This window comes from Pogonomyrmex barbatus, unplaced genomic scaffold (genome assembly GCF_055798465.1).
Source record: "Pogonomyrmex barbatus isolate J1 unplaced genomic scaffold, ASM5579846v1 scaffold1, whole genome shotgun sequence".
NCBI classification, from domain to species: Eukaryota; Metazoa; Arthropoda; class Insecta; order Hymenoptera; family Formicidae; genus Pogonomyrmex; species Pogonomyrmex barbatus.
The window spans coordinates 17,983,494-18,001,956 of NW_028297098.1; the positions used below are offsets into that span (position 1 = coordinate 17,983,494).

The 18,463-nt window shown below is 39.9% G+C and overlaps 3 protein-coding genes across 8 annotated transcripts in view; 2 read left to right on the forward strand and 1 right to left on the reverse strand.

The window, feature by feature from the left end:
- Positions 1–1,472: 1,472 nt before the first annotated feature.
- On the forward strand, positions 1,473–6,145 carry LOC105425319 (uncharacterized). Of its 2 annotated transcripts, none has more exons than XM_011636033.2 (3): positions 1,473–1,781; positions 2,334–2,513; positions 3,147–6,145. In XM_011636033.2, exons 1-3 carry the CDS (start codon positions 1,761–1,763, stop codon positions 5,094–5,096), a joined length of 2,151 nt encoding a protein of 716 aa, XP_011634335.2. In that variant the 5' UTR covers positions 1,473–1,760; the 3' UTR covers positions 5,097–6,145. The 2 variants fall into 2 exon arrangements, with proteins under 2 accessions (XP_011634335.2, XP_025073616.2); XM_025217831.2 differs by lacking the exon at positions 1,473–1,781 and adding an exon at positions 1,964–2,108.
- Positions 6,146–6,704: 559 nt separating this feature from the next.
- Positions 6,705–13,198, reverse strand: LOC105425320 (sialin). 5 transcript variants are annotated; one of them, XM_011636034.3, is made up of 10 exons: positions 12,934–13,198; positions 12,262–12,346; positions 11,301–11,506; positions 10,812–11,033; positions 10,592–10,676; positions 10,202–10,368; positions 9,751–9,900; positions 9,364–9,496; positions 8,624–8,877; positions 6,705–8,144 (listed from the first exon to the last, which is right to left on the reverse strand). In XM_011636034.3, the coding sequence occupies exons 1-10, from the start codon at positions 12,952–12,954 to the stop codon at positions 7,851–7,853; spliced, it is 1,617 nt and encodes a 538-aa protein (XP_011634336.1). In that variant the 5' UTR covers positions 12,955–13,198; the 3' UTR covers positions 6,705–7,850. The 5 variants fall into 5 exon arrangements, with proteins under 5 accessions (XP_011634336.1, XP_088928956.1, XP_011634337.1 ...); XM_089072830.1 differs by having other exon boundaries at positions 12,262–12,436; XM_011636035.3 differs by having other exon boundaries at positions 12,262–12,461.
- Positions 13,199–14,525: 1,327 nt separating this feature from the next.
- Positions 14,526–18,463, forward strand: part of LOC105425322 (uncharacterized) — a 76,836-nt gene continuing 72,898 nt past the window's right edge. The window contains exon 1 of the mRNA XM_011636040.3: positions 14,526–15,002. The gene's annotated coding sequence lies outside the window, so the exon portion shown is untranslated. The remainder of the gene's footprint in view (positions 15,003–18,463) is intronic.

Genomic DNA, 18,463 nt, shown 5'->3' on the forward strand with positions numbered 1-18,463 from the left:
TAGGTGTGTCAGTCGAAATGTAACAGAAGTAATGTGTAAACCGGTAGTTGCGTTACAATTAGTTTCGTACCCACTTTCTTCGAAAAAGAAATTAATCACACAATTGTCTAGTTAATTTAAAACAACATATAAAAATAGAAATTAGAAAATTATAATCAATAGAAAGTTTAGAAATTCATTAGTTTGTTCTGAAAAAATAGAATTTGTTCTGTAATCTTAAATTAAATAAAAGTTAAATACAAAACAGCATAATAACAATTTCTAATAAGAATTTCTTAACAAAAAAAATTATCGGGAAGCATAAGCGTTATATAACGTTGGAAATTTGCAGTGTTTTGGTGAATTAAGCTTCAAGAGCGTAAATAAATAACAAGACCTAATTTTTCATTCAATTTCATTCAAATAAATTTTCCACCGGTAGAAATTTAATTTCAATTACAAAATTAATAACATCACTACCAATCATCAGTATAAAATCATTTTTGCCAATTACATAATCTTAACGATCATTTTATCTATATCAAAGAATTCTAAATGTAGAAATGTTAAGAAGGGATCGAGTTCAAGTTTGTCGAGCGATTAGTGGTTAAGAGAAAGTATATTAGTGTCTTCCAGAAGCACCCTGTACCCGGCCTTTCCCGGATATCCTGCATATTTTAATTATTTAGGTTTCAATGGGTCTGTCGACCGCGTTCGCGGACTTCGAGGTTGAGGCACCGCGGGAGACAATGATCCTCCGTGGAGGAAACGTGCGAGGCGAGATAGACAGCCGATACGTCCACGAATGCGAGGCATATCAAAGTGGCATCAAAAAAGTGAATACGAAACCCGGAGGAAATTGCATGATGTAATAATTGTCCTGTGGGAGTGCCTAGAGTGGAGCGAATACCACAATACTGGTGTTGCACACTATGGGAACTATTGTTACAGATTTTACAGTCTACTACTGTGCTTCTTGCTCGACCGTCGCGACTCCCACGTGGCTTTCACTTGTCTCCGCGAAACCAAAACTTCTTCGTATGTTCCATTCTGTCAGGACACCGCGCTCGTTCCCTCCACGGTTTCCGCTCTTCCACGTCGCCATTATCGATGCACTTTCTTCGCGGTCTTGCAAAGCGTGCGATTTTTTTTTTTTTCAGCAGTCTCTCAGTCACGCAGTATCACAGATGTAAATATTTTTAAAAAACTTATTAAATCCAATGTGTTTCGTAACATTATTAATTACATCGAATTCGGTAACTCATATATTTTGATAAGAAAAAGAAGACGCGGTTGTTTTGTAGAATTAAAGAAACGGGTAAAATTTAAACGCTCGAGTAATTTAACGAGGAAAGGGTTAAAAAGGAAAGCGTTCGCTTTTCGACATCTACTTCACGCGATGGCGGCAGCCGATCATCCGGCGATTTTTTCCGTCTACCAGTCGTTAAAGTAATCCCGTCTTGGGCAATTTCGCGCGACCAGAGAAACGTGCAATCGAGATGAGCAAACACAACCGCGGGCTCTCACTGTCGCATATTTTCCGTCGAAGTGTCGTTGCGGCGCGGCGACTCGCGTGATGCTATTCGTTTTTACTGGGAGAATTGTCATTTAGTATTCCAGCGCCTTAATGAACGTTTAGGGATCATCAAGGTTGAACGTGGCGGCGCGACGCGGTGCGTCGTGGAAGGGGCGCGGCGGTGGTTGCCTATTGTGTCACCCTATATATAACGGCACCCGACACCCCACGCCGTATTAAGAACATTCACCGCATCCGCGGTAACATGGTTTCCAGTTCCAACAAGGTATATCGTCGAGTATTCCGAGCAGGCGCGAGTGCGCGGGTACGTGTTCATGGTGCTCGCGATCCGCACGAGGGGGAAGGAGAGGGAAAGAGATAGCGAGATCGATTTCAGTCACTATCAATCTAAATACAAGTGCTCGATCTTAACGTTCCGGCGATTTTTTCGCGATACCAATATTGGTGCCCGTGGGAAAGTGCGCGCTTTGAAGAACGTGATGTTTCGTCCATACATCTTCAAGATTTATTCCGAGAAAATGCTTTAGACCGCGAAATACTGTCGAGTGATAAGTGCATCATTATGTGAACGCGTACTAAAAAAATATTCAGAGTTAATAAATTGGAGAAATTTTGTATTTTAAATAAATTAAAAATACACAATTCTCATCGCGTAAAAATTTAAGTTTGTCGTTTCGACATTCATATTTGACTCTTTAGTACATTTTTTTTTAATATTATTTTCTTCATAATATTTATAATGGATCATCGTGTGTCATATCCTCATTCGCGTTACTGCGTATTTCTTTATAGAAAAAAATCACCTTTTCCTTTTAAGATGACGCCATGGCTGATGGCATTCTTCTGTCTGGCAACCGCCGGCTGCTCGAACGTCACGGACCAGCAAACATCGGAAACGCATCATGATCATCAAGTGGCGATCTTGAAGCAGATCAGAAAGGTGAACGAAGACGGTTCTTATACATATGGTTACGAAGCCGGCGATGGATCATTCAAGGTAATTATGCGTAAACGCGGCGTAATGTAGACCGCACCTATCGACTTTTTTTTAAAAACCATAAATTGCACCGCACAATAAGTTCCCACAGTATCAGATATTAATTAGCTAAAACAATGTTTTCCACTTCTGATGTCATTTAAAAATAGTAATGCACAAGCAATGCAATATTAATTAGCGTGATATCAACAATAAGATAAATAGTTATAGAAGAATCTAATTGTCTCTCACAATTATAAATTTATGCATTCACCTTATATAATCTTATACTTTCATTTATAATTACAAAATGCTTAATTATTATTTGAAAGCTATTTAAATTAATTGAATATAAATATTGTAATTGCTTCAAATTTAAATCATTAGTAAACTTTTTAAAAGTACTATTCGAACTTAATTATATTACTTCAGTAAATAGTTTAGATATATATATATATATATAAAATTATTTATAATTAAAAAAAAAAATATATATATATATATAATTATTTATAATTAAAATATTTTGTTTTGAAAAATTATATTTATTAATTTGTATTAACAAAGAGAAGGATAATATGTTCATTCAAAAATAATAAATTAAAATCGCGCCATGCTTATGAAGAAATGAACGGAAAATATTTACTTCATCAGGTCGAGAGTCGCGATGTTCTGGGCAACATTAAAGGCACATTCGGCTTCGTCGATGCCGATGGTGAAATAAAAAGGGTTTCGTACTCTTCGTCAAATGGAACGGGTTTCAAAGCGACTACCATGTCGCCATTACAGGAACACGTGTCGGTCGTGCAAAGTATACCGCGCCTCAATCGTACGTTAACGACAAAAAAACCGAACATTGTATACGCCACGACGACAGAGTCGTCAACTAAGTCATCGGTAGTACAGTCGATTCCTCGAACGAGAAAACCGACTACTAGTACTACCACGACGACGACGACGACCACTACCACAGAGGTGCCAAAAACGATATTTGGGCATTATTTGAAGGGCACGTCCAAGAGCAGACCACGTTTCATTATTAATGGCCAGCAGAGACCGATCGTGATAGAAGATATTGAAGATGAAGATTCACAGATCAATCGACCCAGTACGGATGACAAGAGCGGCACTTATCGAAGGATTATTTTCGCCAAGCGACCGATCGAGCACAGCCTCCCGCCGATCTCTGAGGATTTCGTAGAGAAAGAAGACGAGGTCAAAATCACAACGGGGAATAGCTTGAGAAGACAATTGCACGATGAGACAACTAAATCAACTTCCGGCATTGCAGATAACAATGACGATCATCCCGACGTTTACGGTGGTTCTTTATCCACAACACGTCCTTTGTTCACCACGACAGCTCCATCACGTGTTCTCCAGAGAGTTTCCAGTACTTCGCGTCCAGAACGACCAAAGTTCTATGTCAATCGTCAGGAGAATCTAGGGGCAGGTCGATTCGATAGTCCAAAATACGAAGGTCCTCGAACTTTCGAGACGGAAACGAAATCTCCCGAGGAAGAACGCACGACAACTCAGCAGATCTTGCTTCGCAGTACTACGGCCAGAGTACCGACGGAGAATCGAGACTACGTCAGACAGGGAACTGAGCCAATCTTCGTGAGACAGCAGCCCGAGTATTTGCGGGAATTGCCATCTAGAATACTCGTGCAGGCCCAACAGGGCAATCTCGAGGAGGACGGGATCTACAGAGCGATACCGATAGGCAGAATTCTGTTACGGCCTCCTCCGAACAATCAGCAGTCAGTTTATTCCACCACAACGGATTCCAACATTCACTACCTGACAGAAAATCCCTTACCCGATCCCGAAGATGAAGCGCGGATCGCGATGAACGCAAACTACGGGCGTCCGCGTCCCATGATGCGGCCGCTGATTTACCCGGATCCCGAACAGAGAGCACGGCCGATCCTTCGGCCGATTCCGAATCCGGTAGTTCCTGATGATAGAGACTATTCGACGACCACGCCCGAGTATCCCTACCGGGCTGGCGCATTACCGCTGCCTCCGGAGCCTCCGAACCCGATCGCGCCGCCTCTGAGTCGTCGAGACTTCCAGACGTTGTTGAGGAGACTGTTGGTGAGCCAATACGGCGTGCAAGCTCTGTCATATCCTAAAAGTTATCTCGAGGATGCTCTGTATGATCAACAACCATATCCTTCGTATCCGGCGGGCTATCAGGCGCCACTTCCGAGACCTGAAATCGCATACGATCAACAGGCACAATACGGTGATCGAGTGTCCTTGAGACGTCCGATGTATCCTCGGGCTCTGAGCCCAATTTATCATCATCAGTATGACGACTACCAAGACAGATATCCGAAGAGAGTGTACAGACAGAAATTCTACACGCAGGACATAGCCGACGATGGCGACGAAATTTTGCCAGCACCTATCAGAGAAGCCCTGCTGCTGCGAATGGTAAATCTAGCAATCAATACTGAACGATCGACGATAATGCCGGCATCCATGATGACCACCACGACACCAGCGTCGAGATACAGAAAGACGGGACCAGTCAGAAGCGTGCAGATTATTACAGACGACGACGAGGAAGAAAAGGACATGAGGAAGAAGATGTAAACAACGAGTAGTTAGAGTTAGGAATTTCTTACGAAGAAATATTACTCGTTGCAAGTATAAAATACGAGTTAAATTATTGTAGAATTTAAAGTAAAGTTGTTATTTTTACACAGATTTTTTTATAAGGTGACAAAAAATTCGACGGAAGTCAACGGAACAATCACGAATATGCTTTCAGTAATATGTCTTCAAATTACGTTACATTTTTACCATTACTAATTATCCTTGAACGATATCAATTTCTCACGGCAGCATATTTAAGCACAGCGAAGCTTATGTCAACGGTAATCTTTTTTTTTTGTAGTGGACGAATGGATATGTCCATATGCGCGTAAGGATCAACGTTTCACACGCAATGGACGCATTCGTGTCATTAATGAATCGAATCGGTTTCGCGAAAGGGAAATCGTCGCTACGCGGCCCGACTGATTTTCTGCACGATAGCTTCCTAACATCTGTCATCGCGCATATTTACGTACACTAGAGTAGATGCATCAATGTACGGCCAAAGAAATATTGTTAGATAATTAAATTTCTTTCCTAAAGTAAAATATTATTTTCTCATACAATTATCTTTCAGGTATCGCATGAAATTTAATTTTTCTCACGGTGTTGAGATTTGCGTCAAAACCAACTGTTTAAAATAAATAATGAGGGAAGAATATTGCATTGACAAAATCACCAGTGAATAGCATTTTCAGCTATAGGCGATAGCTTTAATTTACAATTATGCAATAATCACGTTCTAATAACTACTTATCATTATCCACTTGTTTGAAAAATATATTTGCATCGCTTAAATGCAAATTTTCTTAGAAATCGAAAAATCGGGCATTTGCCGGTCGATCGCGGATGCATTTATTCTAGTTGATTATTCAAAAGAAATCTTACAAGATATATTTTCCGTTAAAATGCGGGGGAGCGCCTGCGAAAGCTCTAGATCTTAAGGCATCTCTAGGCATATTCCCTGCTTACGACTGTAAATACGACGTTACGTAAGAGACTAGTGTGATATATACGCATCGAAATAAAGAAAGAGTCGGACGGTAGACGCTGAGGCGTTGTGTGAGAACCCATTTCATAAGTCCCTGAGAGTCGGCGTTACCGGGAAAGAATAGTAACGCGTCTACTGCCGGTAATTAGCGTCGCGCATTGCGACACTCTTGCCCGGTCGGGTCTACACAGCAAACTCGCGCGCAAAATATTGTATATATATATATATATATACAATCGAGGGCGTAGATCATGAGATCTCGCGCGTGCTTTCCACGCATTCGGAGATCTCGCCAGTTGTGCTGCGAGCGAAATTCTTTGTCGAAAAAAGCGTTACGCACGACACACGATACGCAAATATCTCACGCGTCTATCCGAATGGTATCTGAACAATCACCGGCACAATCACAATCATATATTTAATTTGCACAAGTGGCAGTGATAACGTACATTTACAAAAGGCGATTGAATGTTAAAAACATTAATGAGAATAAACACATTACTCGCACGCAAATCATTAATCGGACGAAATGAATTAATGTAATTCACTTCATTATCCAATTATCGCTAATTATTGAAAGCGAATGTCGGATCGTGATTTTACTGATGGTGCACTTTAAACTTGAAACGAATTTATTCCAAGATTATCAAGGTGTTGCTTGTGGTACAAAAATATACATGTTTCAGTTATTAATAAGCGATATGAAACACACGTGTAAGTAATCGCAAAGTTAATATTGACTCAACACTTTGCTCGAGAAATGTCGATCGAACGAGTGCCAACGAAAAGCGTGCAAAGTATTTCATTCACGGCGAACGGCAGACCATTTTCCGCGGATATTTAAAGAGTGTCCTGATTTTTCCACGCGCGCCGGATATGCACGCGTGCATTTGAAAGGCATTTGTTAAGACACTCGCGGAGACACTCGCTAACACTCGCAAACTACGATCTTGCACACGGTCTTCCGGTATTCCGTGCATGCGGCCGTTGCAATGGCGTAGGCGCATTTTCGTGATGAGATCAGCGGTATGCAACAGAGGTTTTAATGCGTAAAATTATTTAATTAGACCGCTTGTCGCATCCGCCAATTTTTCTCTCGCTCTTTCACCGGAGATAGAAAGTCGCCGCTGAGAGCACGTAGTGTGCTCTAGCACGTTTAATGCACAGATTTGTATGCAACAAGGTAGGAAATAAAGCGAGCAAGGAGAAAATCGCGACGAGATATCCCGATGAAGCAAAGCTGTTTCAACAATAGTCGAAAGCGAATAATCCGAGACAAAAGCGACGTATCTGATACTTTTCATCCCATATCCCTCCAATTTCCAGCTCACGTCGACATTTTTATCAATTATCGACTTTCTACAAGTCAATTGTAATCAGTTGACGAATCTACCTGTTATTATTCACGGCATTGTTTCGCAATGATTTTATCTAGAGCAGTCGGTGCTCAAATTGCGCTTCGCGAAACCCAACGGTAATCCATCAGATTACTCTTTACAAGATTCTGATAAGAACTAGTTGCTCAGTTTTTTAATTTTTCTTTGTTGTAATACTCTTCAACAACAATTTGTCTTAATAATACAAACATTTATTCTTAATTTCTTATTCATGAAGTCTTATATACATTCATTACGTTAATCGCATGTGTATTTGCGATATATTTATTGTTCATCGTGTTTTTCTATCGCGATAAAATATCCTTGGCGCAAAATGAGGCGCATGAAAATAGCGTAGAGAATTGGCACGAAGGCGATCGCGACTTAATTGGAGGCCACCGAGATCTTCGAGTGAATGGACGAAGAGCGTGGCACATTTTTCAAGCTCTCAACATCGTCCTCGAGCGCATAGGGCACGAAGGGCTCGGTTTGCACGCCCACATCCTCGTGATCGAGTTCCAGTGTGTCCTGCTCATAGATTACGTCGTGACTCCGCGGTCTCGCCACGGATGGAATCCACGGTTGCGGAACGCCTTTGCCGAGCGCCAGAAAAACCGCAGCGGTCGTCAGGAGGACGACGGAGGCAACACCGAACACCAATCGCCAAGAACCAGCGATCTAAAACGAACGACAAATGCAAATTCGAACAAAGAATTAAAAAAAGGTTTTTCGGTCGGTAATAATTACAATCGTGTTGTACGGTGTGAATCTTTAATACGCGCCCTCGATTTCCAATTCTGCAGAAATCGAATTATGTATTTTTCTACACTTGTATTAAAGCTAAAACATTGCTCGTGTACAAAGAATTTTAAATAAAAAATTTTAATATACTTTCTTTTCATTTCAGAATTAAATATATTATTGTACATTCTTGAAAATAACGAGTTGTAAAGCATAAAATAATAATTTATAAAGTGGAAAGTAACGAGAGATGATTCATGCGACACATAGAAAGTAGAAGGAAAGAAGACTCATCATTAAGTTCTCGTTACGCAATCCTACGTCCGTTTAGCGTTCACGGAAACTTTAATACGTTACGTTTGCGCGGGCGGATAACGCACTCGCGCGCCTATGTCCGGCGTAGTAATTCGACTTACGGAGCCATGAAGAGCCTGGGTGACGAAGTAATTGGCCGCCAGCAGTCCCGCGGCACCCAACGTGGAGCAAAGAGCGCACGCAGCCGCGGCACACGCCGGCGATTCCGCGGGTGCAAGATCGGCTATGGCCGCGAGTGCACCCGCCGGTGCGGTGCCGGAAACGAGAAGGGCTGCTATCCCCAACCAGGCGGCACCCAGGGCCTGGCAGCCGGCATAACCGGCGACGAAGAGGAGAGCCGCGGGGATGAAGTGGGCTGAATCGTGTCCAATTTGTTATTATATCGATAGTACTAAGTGAGGAGAATCAGAAAAATAAGTCGGGGAAATATTTTTATGACGGAATAAGGAAACCTTGTTACTCAACATGTTTAAGACATTATCCATTATCAATTATCATAATAAGATCTCGTAAGCTATTACTCTAAAGCAAGGTAACGGCAACGATCAATTTCCCCTCGCAGCGTGAAACGAATGATTTCTAACGTATCGACATCGTGTACTTTTCCACAGCATTGTTAAGTTTCCCGCGGATTTTCATTTTTTTTTTTTTTTTTTTTTTTTTTTTTTTTTTTAATAACTCAAAACGTTTCCCGGATATTTGCTAAGAATGGAAAGTAAAAATTATCTCCTTGTATATAAATTAACTTGCCTGTCAAGAGATCAAAGTGGCTAGAATTCTTGCACGCGTTTCATAGCTTATAGTGGATGTAGTGTTCCTTATGGAAATATACATAACGCACCTGTATAGACGACTAACTTTCTCGCCGTGGTTGTGGAAACTATCTTAGACTCGCGGACGTGATCCACTAGGAGACCACAGGTCAGCGCAGCCATAAAGTGACCGATGTGAGGTAACGTGGTCAACACTGAGTCCTGAATTGAATTACAACTTAGTAACGGGACAAGACCTACGAGCACGCAGCTGTCCCCTCCGTAATATCGATCGGTCGTTAAATTGTACCCCTAACTGAGTATTGCAGTGTAATACAAGTTCAGCCATGTAATATAAAACATAACATATATATAAAACTCTTTTCTTTCCTTGTTTGTTGACTCGTTATGTTTTTTACAGTAGTAGAAACAATAATTAAAATAATAATAATAATAATAAATTTTAGCCAACTTACGTTAGCTGTTGAAAATCCATAGATGAGTTTCAGGTACTTTGTCATGCCAAGTGCAAGCGTTGCGTCGCCCCATTGATTCCCCATGGTCGCCACTGCGGACGCCCAAACAGGTACAGATCTCAATAGCTTTCCCCATGGTATCACAGCTGCCTATGATAATCAGTAATCTCGTACTTACAAAAAACTTACTTAAACGTACTTATTAAAAAAACTGCCTCATACAAAAAAATCAAGTATATATATATATATATATATATGTGGTAATTATCTTAAGTGAATATTATAGTTGCACGACAGGTTTGTTACCACAGGTACTAATTAACGGATAGAAAATTTTTAGAAACTACATAAAATGCCTTTAATTGTAGTTTATCAGATAATTAATTAATATATTCAACAACTTTAATATCCGAGAACGAGAGCCCGCTAGTAAATCGGAAGTGCCGCTTACAGTTGTGTCGTGTTGGTAAGATTTCGGCGTGTCCTTGACAAATCGGCCGAAGGCGAAATACCAGCATAGTGCCAAAAGAACCAGACCATAACACAAAGAATCACGACCGAACGTTCGCACTACCGCGGTGCCCAGCCATCCAGTGAGACAATAACCCACGCTAACAGCTTGAAACATGGGAATCAGGACTAGTCAATTAACTTGAACCACATAGAGACGAGAATACTCAATGGACTTTACAAAATATTTTAGAAAGTGTGGAGTATCCTGCCAACTATGCTTTCACAAAGAAAAAAAAAAGAAACAATAATGAATGACTCGAGGAGTTCAGTATTTTCGTTTATTCTTTGCTTTTCACCTAAATAGCTGTATTCGCAATCACCAACACACCTGCGTAACAACTGAAGTACCAGCTTCTGTGATTACTCTTAAACCAGGTCATAGCGAACATGTGAGCAGCGGGCATAGTCGCGCCCTGCAAAAGAGGAGGATGTCGCAATGATCCTCACGCGCATGTTTTATGTGGCGCTGTATTTTTACGCAAAATCGAGTTTACGTCGTTGCGAAGCATCGCCTCGAGACTTAATAAAGTGGCTGCGCGCCGACTTACGGTACATAATCCTTGAAACAACCGTAGCGCGACATGTGACGGTCCGCGCCAGGCTGCAGGTACTAATAGAGACGCTAAACAGGCGCTAAGAACCGCACGGGAGAACACCATGGAGGGCCCGGATCGACCCCATACCAAGCAACCTCCCAGGATCGGACCGGCGACTTGTCCCCATAAAAACGCCTCGCGCATAATCGATTCTGCTCGCTCCTCCTGTGGCAGCTGTCGTCATTCATAACATAATTATAAGTGTCATTTTGTAACGTAACATTAAAGCGTTATTATCCTTCAATGTTATATGTGCATCCATTTATTAGAATTATTTAAAAAGGTTCAGCAATGTGAAACAAAGCTGTTATATCTAGCGTCAGCATTCCCACTTAATTCACTTCCGTGTGGCAAATAAAAACTTGTTAAATAAATAAAAGTGGATAGAATCGTATATTTAACGCTAAAATGCGAGGAAAAACGCTTCGCGTGTATGTATACCTCCATGAATATAATTTCGAAGTCCTCGGTGCGATTTCGGCTGGTGATATTGACCAGCATGTCGCAGTGCCAAGACGTGTCGATGATGGCATGATTGTCTTTCTGATTCGCCAACAATGCGACGGAGGAGCTAACTTCGACCGCGCCGCAAAGCGCAAATCCAACTGCGACCAGCGCGGCGACGATGTGTCGCGCTCGTACAGCCGCTAATAAATAACAATATAATTATGTAATTTCGAATAATTTAATCAACCATAAAAATCAATTATTACCACCAAAAGAGAGAGAGAGAGAGAGAGAAAGAGAGATCACTAAATATTATTTGATTTGAATCGCTTTCTTTGTAAAAATCAAAATATTTTAGTAACGTTCAATTTAATAAATATTGCACAAAAGTTACATAATTTTTTATTTAAAATTGTAAATATACCATACTGAAATTAGATAGCAGAACTAACAATTTTCAGAATCATTATTTTAAACAAATTAGAGATACAACAAAAGAGATAACAAAAGAAATTTTTATGTATGTATGTACATACATCCATTATCGTAGTCTCCAAACGTCGGAGCACGGCAATGTTTGATTTTGATAACTTACTCAAACTGACTGGAATGATAGTATCTGCGTACAAATTCTAAATTTAAAAGGCACTTTGATATGTCGCTGCTTTTTGATGTGTGTAAAAATAATATTTGCATTAAAATTAGAAAGTATAAATTAATCGTAACATCTCAAAAATATTATAAGTTTTTATGTATCTTATATAAAATATTTAACTACAAGATACAATTCTCAAAAGTATACCTACATATCGAAAAAATTCTTATATTATATTAAATAAAATATGAATTTGTATAATTTGAAGTGTTTAGCGTACGATAGCGATGAAATGCTAAATTTCACACGCGCAATTGTGACGAGTAAATATTGGTTGCAATGATTATAACTTTGACGAACCTCGAACCTCTTGCGCAGCGAGCTTTAGTTGACAACTGCCACGTTTAACGAACTGCACGCTACCTCTCTTGACGAAGTCTGCCATCTCACAGAACGCAAAAATAATGAGTTCAACTGCGATCTCGTTCTTATCATTCCCAATGTTTGGTTCTTTGCGCACTATCTCCGCACTACTCTGATTACATTACAGGTGACCTCGACTTTGGTTCGGCAATGAACGCAATGCAAATAGATGATTTTTCGACAAGACAATGAACGCAAAACGCTATTAATTCCTCGAATAATGCAAACTATTAAAATAGTGCTTTTAACCCTCTCTGAGTCTTATTAATTCGTTTATTATTATTAAATTATAAATGAATATGCGCGACCGATAACGGCCAATACAAAAATTAACTCTAAATCTACAATTCGTAATCATAATCTAAAAATTTCCATTATAGAAAGAATTAATTCGACATCAATTGAAAAATCTAAGATCATACATTTTATGATACCGATGATTTTATGATGAATAATTAATAAATTCTTATTGTTCACTTCCTTCGAGGCAAAATATAAAGCGTCGCAAATGGTTTATCAATTATCTCCGAATCGTACAGCGGTAGTAACGCACTGAGAATTCCGGAAACCCGTTGTCAAGGGAAGTCAATTGAGGGCACACACACGTACCTTTGACCTCGAGTGCCGCATGTCTCAACTGGACGCTACCGCGTTTAAAACGAATTAGCGCCGCCATCGTCATCAAACGAGCTGACACATCGATTGCATTTCTATGATGCGGAACCGATACTTCAGGCACATATCATCGACAAGTCCCGTCGATCTTCCCGGCCACTTTTCTACGGCGCCTATACGACGAGATTGGCGGGATACGGCAGCGGCGGTGAGTTACGCGAGCCATACTGGTCATCTGGCCGGTACGAGTGAATGAACATCTCCGTTAACGAGACTTGATACAATAAGTACCTATGCCGGGTCAGCCTTGAAGCACCGTGCGCGAGGCCCGCCTTGTATAATATTTTCCCCACGTCGGCGTTGCCGAGCGATATATCGAATCTCATCATCTGATAAAGATCTTCAAACGTAACCGCTGGTTTTTTCCTCGCATTATCGGAACAACAATGATGCGTGAACAGTAACGAATATGATTAAAGGTAATTAGCTCATTACACACGAGCGTTATTGCAGCGGTTATATAGCGAGAAATGTTTCTGGATATTGATTTTGACATTCATTGATCAGTTATGGAAACATTATAATATTCATATTTTAATATTTATCTATTAAAATATTCCACAATCTTAACATTGATAGATGAATCGTCACAAAGTTACATTTTATTATTTCAAGATTAGGAGGAGAAATGGTTTTTAAAAATCTTGAACATAAAAGGGGTTGTACATTATTCCATATTGAGACATGAGAATCTGAGCTACTCATGTGAGCTGCCTTCTGCATATCAAATGAACTGTGTAATTAGTGTAATAAATTATTAATGTGGAGGTACTCTGTCAACAGTTGGTAAAAGAGAAAATTCAGTAATAGCTTCAATTACAAATGTTCCTTGGTAAACCTAGAACGCTGTTCACTTGATAATGTTTCGGAATGTTAAATGATTCTGAGACATCCATGAATCATCCGTCGTTCATGAATGTGATTCTAAATTATCAACGATCAATCTACTACATTCTCCAATACGTCGTTTAAAGAAACCGAAAACTGTGCAAATTGATCTTATCCCAGCGAATAGCGCAACAGATGATTAGAATCAGGTAGATGAGAATTTAGACACACTCTGTTAATTCGACACAAACCTAACTGGATAAACGCAAACTGTTATTTCCATCTGATAATAAACTATCTCTTTTTATCACTACAAATTTTCATTTGTTAAAAAGATAACACAGAGTAAAGAAACATAAACAATACAATCAATCGCAATTCATGCGGTTTGTCTAATTGACAAGTTTGATCATCATTATTCCGGGATCTTATTCCGGGACATAATTCAAAGAATGATAATGTTTCAGAATATTAAACAATGCAGCATCTTTTGTGAATGACATTCTACGTTACCAACAACCAATCAGCGCTGGCAGACTATCGTTTCAATGAACCAAGAGCTCGTTCGTTCGGCTTGATCTTGTTTCAGACTCCAGCAGGTCGCGTGGCAGGTGGCAGGGTCCCTTCTCCTGTGTGCCTGCCACCAGCAGGGACTAGCGGGGGCCAGCGGGATGCCACCTGCGCGACGATTGGTCAGTTTGCAGGCAGGTCAAAACGGCAACACGTCGACTCGGTCGGCGTTTGCCACACTTATCTGCCGCTTCAAAGCGGAGCGCGCGGTCCCCGCGATCTCGCATTTTTCGCGTCTTATCCACGGCGATCGGCACGCACGTGTGTGAGCGACTGTCCAACATAACGACAAAGTGCATAATCCCGCGCGGCAAACGAGAGAACGCGAAACGACGCGTTGGTAACCCGTTGGGGACCGATTTAGGTCCCCGTGTGGCAAATTCCGCAGTCGCGCAGTCCGAGAGATCATTTTTCAAATGAACGCAGGGCGATGCAGCGCGCAGGACGCCCGGGTGTTTTGACGTATGCAATGTATAGTTGTATCTTATTATAGTGATATCAACGATAGTGTTCTGAAATATCTCTGTAAACAACAGTGCGTTTGCTGGCGGTGAATGACGAGGGAGGCATCGTCAGAGCGCAGCGTGGCACGAACGAGCTACGAGGTGAGTGGACTCCGGTTTAGTTGCGTTTTGACCGTTTGCTTTGAGAGGTTAAGTTGGGTGCCCTGCTGGGGTCCCGCGATACCACCTCCCCCAATCCCTCCCTGCCTCCTCTCCGACCCCCCCTGCCGCCAGCCGCGAGTGGTCCGACGCGGACAATACGGCCCTCCGGAGAGACCAGCGAAGGGCACGCGGGTCCATTCCGACCGAAAGGTCCTTTGAACGGTCGGAATGCGTGCCGGCCCATCCTCTTCATCCCCGCTCCTTCTTTCTCTCATTCGGATGCTTCTTCATCTCGTCTTCCCATCCATTTCACTCTCACCGTTGCTCTCTCAGTTCTCTTGACTCTCTGATATCTTTGGAGCTTATTTTTTTGAGCTAGCCTTGATAATTAATTTTATGAAAATGCCTCAATTCTTAATGAGTGCCTTTGTTTTGCCAATATTTCCTTATCGGGAAAATTGTTCCCATCATTTGCCATTACAATTAGAATTACTCCCATCATTATCTTCGCTATCTCTACAATTCCCTTTGTTGCATTCAGCCTGATAATTCCATGGACATTAATGAATACCTGTTTTCGCTTTATCTATTTCCACTTATCGGAAGAAAAAAATATTGCGATACGGATAAAGTAATTATGATGACACTATATGCCAATAGTTTGACAAATGATTTCTGTTAAAGGATTCGTATATCGGATAATAAAATTTCTTTTTTCTCATTCTAATCTTTTTTTTCTTTTCTTTTTCCTTTACATTTTATTTTTATCTTTTGAGGCTTCTAGACTTATTGCAAATCTTTTCTAACAAGATTTGCAATAAGTCTAGAGCTCACATTTCTGTCTGCTATAAATACGCAATAAATACGCTATAAATAGCAATTTCGTACGCGTGCGGCGCGCCAGTTTTTTTACTTTTAAAAATCAACGATCTCGATAACGATTACAAAAATCAGACAAGTTTGTCCACTAGTGAACGTCGTTGATCTAAATAATATAATTTCTAGATTTCTAGATTTCTAGATTTATAAGTTTTCTTTATTGATTCTTGCACTAGTTTATATCGGAATTACATGTACTGTTATGTTTTGCTGTTATGTATTCGTATGATAATCCTTGAAACTTGCCATTCATCAAAATGAGTTTAACTGTATCAAGTCATCTTCCTATTTTCAAATAACGCATTGAGAGAGAAAAAAGAATAATGCTTTAAAACTACCGTAACAAAAAGTAGTATAAAATCTCTTCAAGATATAATAATATTAATGTATTTTTCGATATTACGATTTTGCTATGTTAATTGAACAGCGACGATTAATTCAAGATGTGCTGTTAATTAATATTTACAGATATTTGACGTCAGTTATCATTTCTTATTTTTATATATTTATATTTATAGTTTCTACATATTTTCAAATATATTTTCCGTTTTTATTTCATTTGTTTAGAAATCGATATAAACTTGTAAAAATAAAATTCGCAATATAAATCTAAATTTAAATGTCTAAATGTTGTATTATTGTTAGTTTTCAAGTTCTTCGCTTCACATTTTAACTACTTAATGTTAATGGATACGGATACAGATAAAAAAACTTATATCAAATATTTTTAATGTTCCACGATATTCTGTTGCGATATAGTTTACGAAAATTAGTTTACTTTTCGTCTGTCTCCACACAAATACTTTAACGACGGAATCATCGCGGCAGATCCGAGAGCCAAGATAATCAGAACAGTTTCGGCGTGCGGCAATTTTACGCGCGTTATACATACGTGCCGTTGTCCTACGTGCTTTGAAAATCACGCACAAATACCGTTGCATTAAGGTCGTTCACTTACCTACCTACCAACTGCGATTCAGCACAAGAGTAGCTACCGGTATTTTGTGCGTGGTACGAATCGTGGAAGAAAATGAATGCATGTGTTTTCGGCACGCGTGTCCTTTCGCAATCCTTTGATCCGCTCCTCTTGCTCGCCAAACGACGTCATTTTGCCCGAAACTCGCATGCATTGATTTCGAAAAGCGAAAGTTTCGAGCAAGGATTCCTGCTAGGAATCTGACAACATTTTGCGATAGTCTTTACGTGACATTTCGATCCGATTGTATTGAACCGCCACGCTCGGATGCACACGTGCTCGAGAAGATAACATTGCCATCAGTTGTTCGATTTAAATGTAAATGTTTAAGCAAAAAACGTGTCATTATGTCCAACATGAGCCACATCTTTAATTCCATAAAAGAAGTTATGACCCAAAAAAATACTTTTGATAGTATCTGTTTTTATCATCTGAATAATGCAATATTTTTAATAAAAAAAAAGAGAGAGAGAGAGAGAGAGAGAGAGAGAGAGAGAAATAAACTTTCTAAAATGCTAAGAAATATTAAAACAACATTAAAGAAGTATGATCATAAATTTACTGTAATATAAAAAAGTAAAATAATGTAGATTCTATAATGCAGAGGTTTCATTTATTCGTGACAACTTAATTATATACATGTAAACATTACGAACAATTTCATAAAATTGCATAATTGTAACGTTAGATACTGGACAATGATCACGGAAATTTAACGAAAAGATCGTCATCCTGTCATTCGTCATTGGAATTATGTGTTGCACGGCGAATTATGTAATTTTAATGTGTGAGCCGTTTAGAGAACAAGTATTGCAAATATCGCTCTCCGATTACATCCGTTTCATCGGTTACGTATGAAAATGTCAGAAGACGCGACCTTGCACGGACTGCTTGTCACGTAAATCAATTCCGCATAGTTTTTAATAGTCGGCATTAAGCGGAGTGAAACGCACTCTCGAGTTGGCATTATTCGCAGGTGTAAATCGCGTCACACCCCAAATCACTCGCACGTGAGTACCCCACCGCGAGGTCCAATTAACCACACTGGCGGCTGTAACCAGTGCAACTGATAATCTTCATTAAGAAATCCATTATGGAGCAGGACGCGCGGCACGCGAGGAACGAGAAGAAGGATAAAAAAAGGCAAGGTGCAAAAGTGAAACTAGACATTTTCTCCGGCGCCCATTCAATTCATGCGCTTTACGGTCCATTTGCCTATATCTTCTAATTGCTCCGAAATTCCGCTCCTCTTCGCCAATCATCGCGAAACTTTAAAAAACCGGCGAAAAAGATTAAGGAGATTCTGGACTACTTTCTTCGCGCTGATTTTGAAACAGTCAAGCTGAGAAAGTAGGGTCATCGTGTCTGAACTCCTCGAGGCGAATGAGAGTTTATTAAGCGTAATTGTTTTGAGGTCTTCGTGCGTCTTTTAACATGATACACATTATGAGTACATCTTCATCATACACACTTCATATACACCATTTTCAAGAGAAACGTATTTTTTTCACATTAAAATTTCATTAAAATAATATTTCTTTATTTATAAAGTAAGATTTAGGTTTAAATAAATTTTATTCTTGACTCGCAAAAATTTTTATAAAAA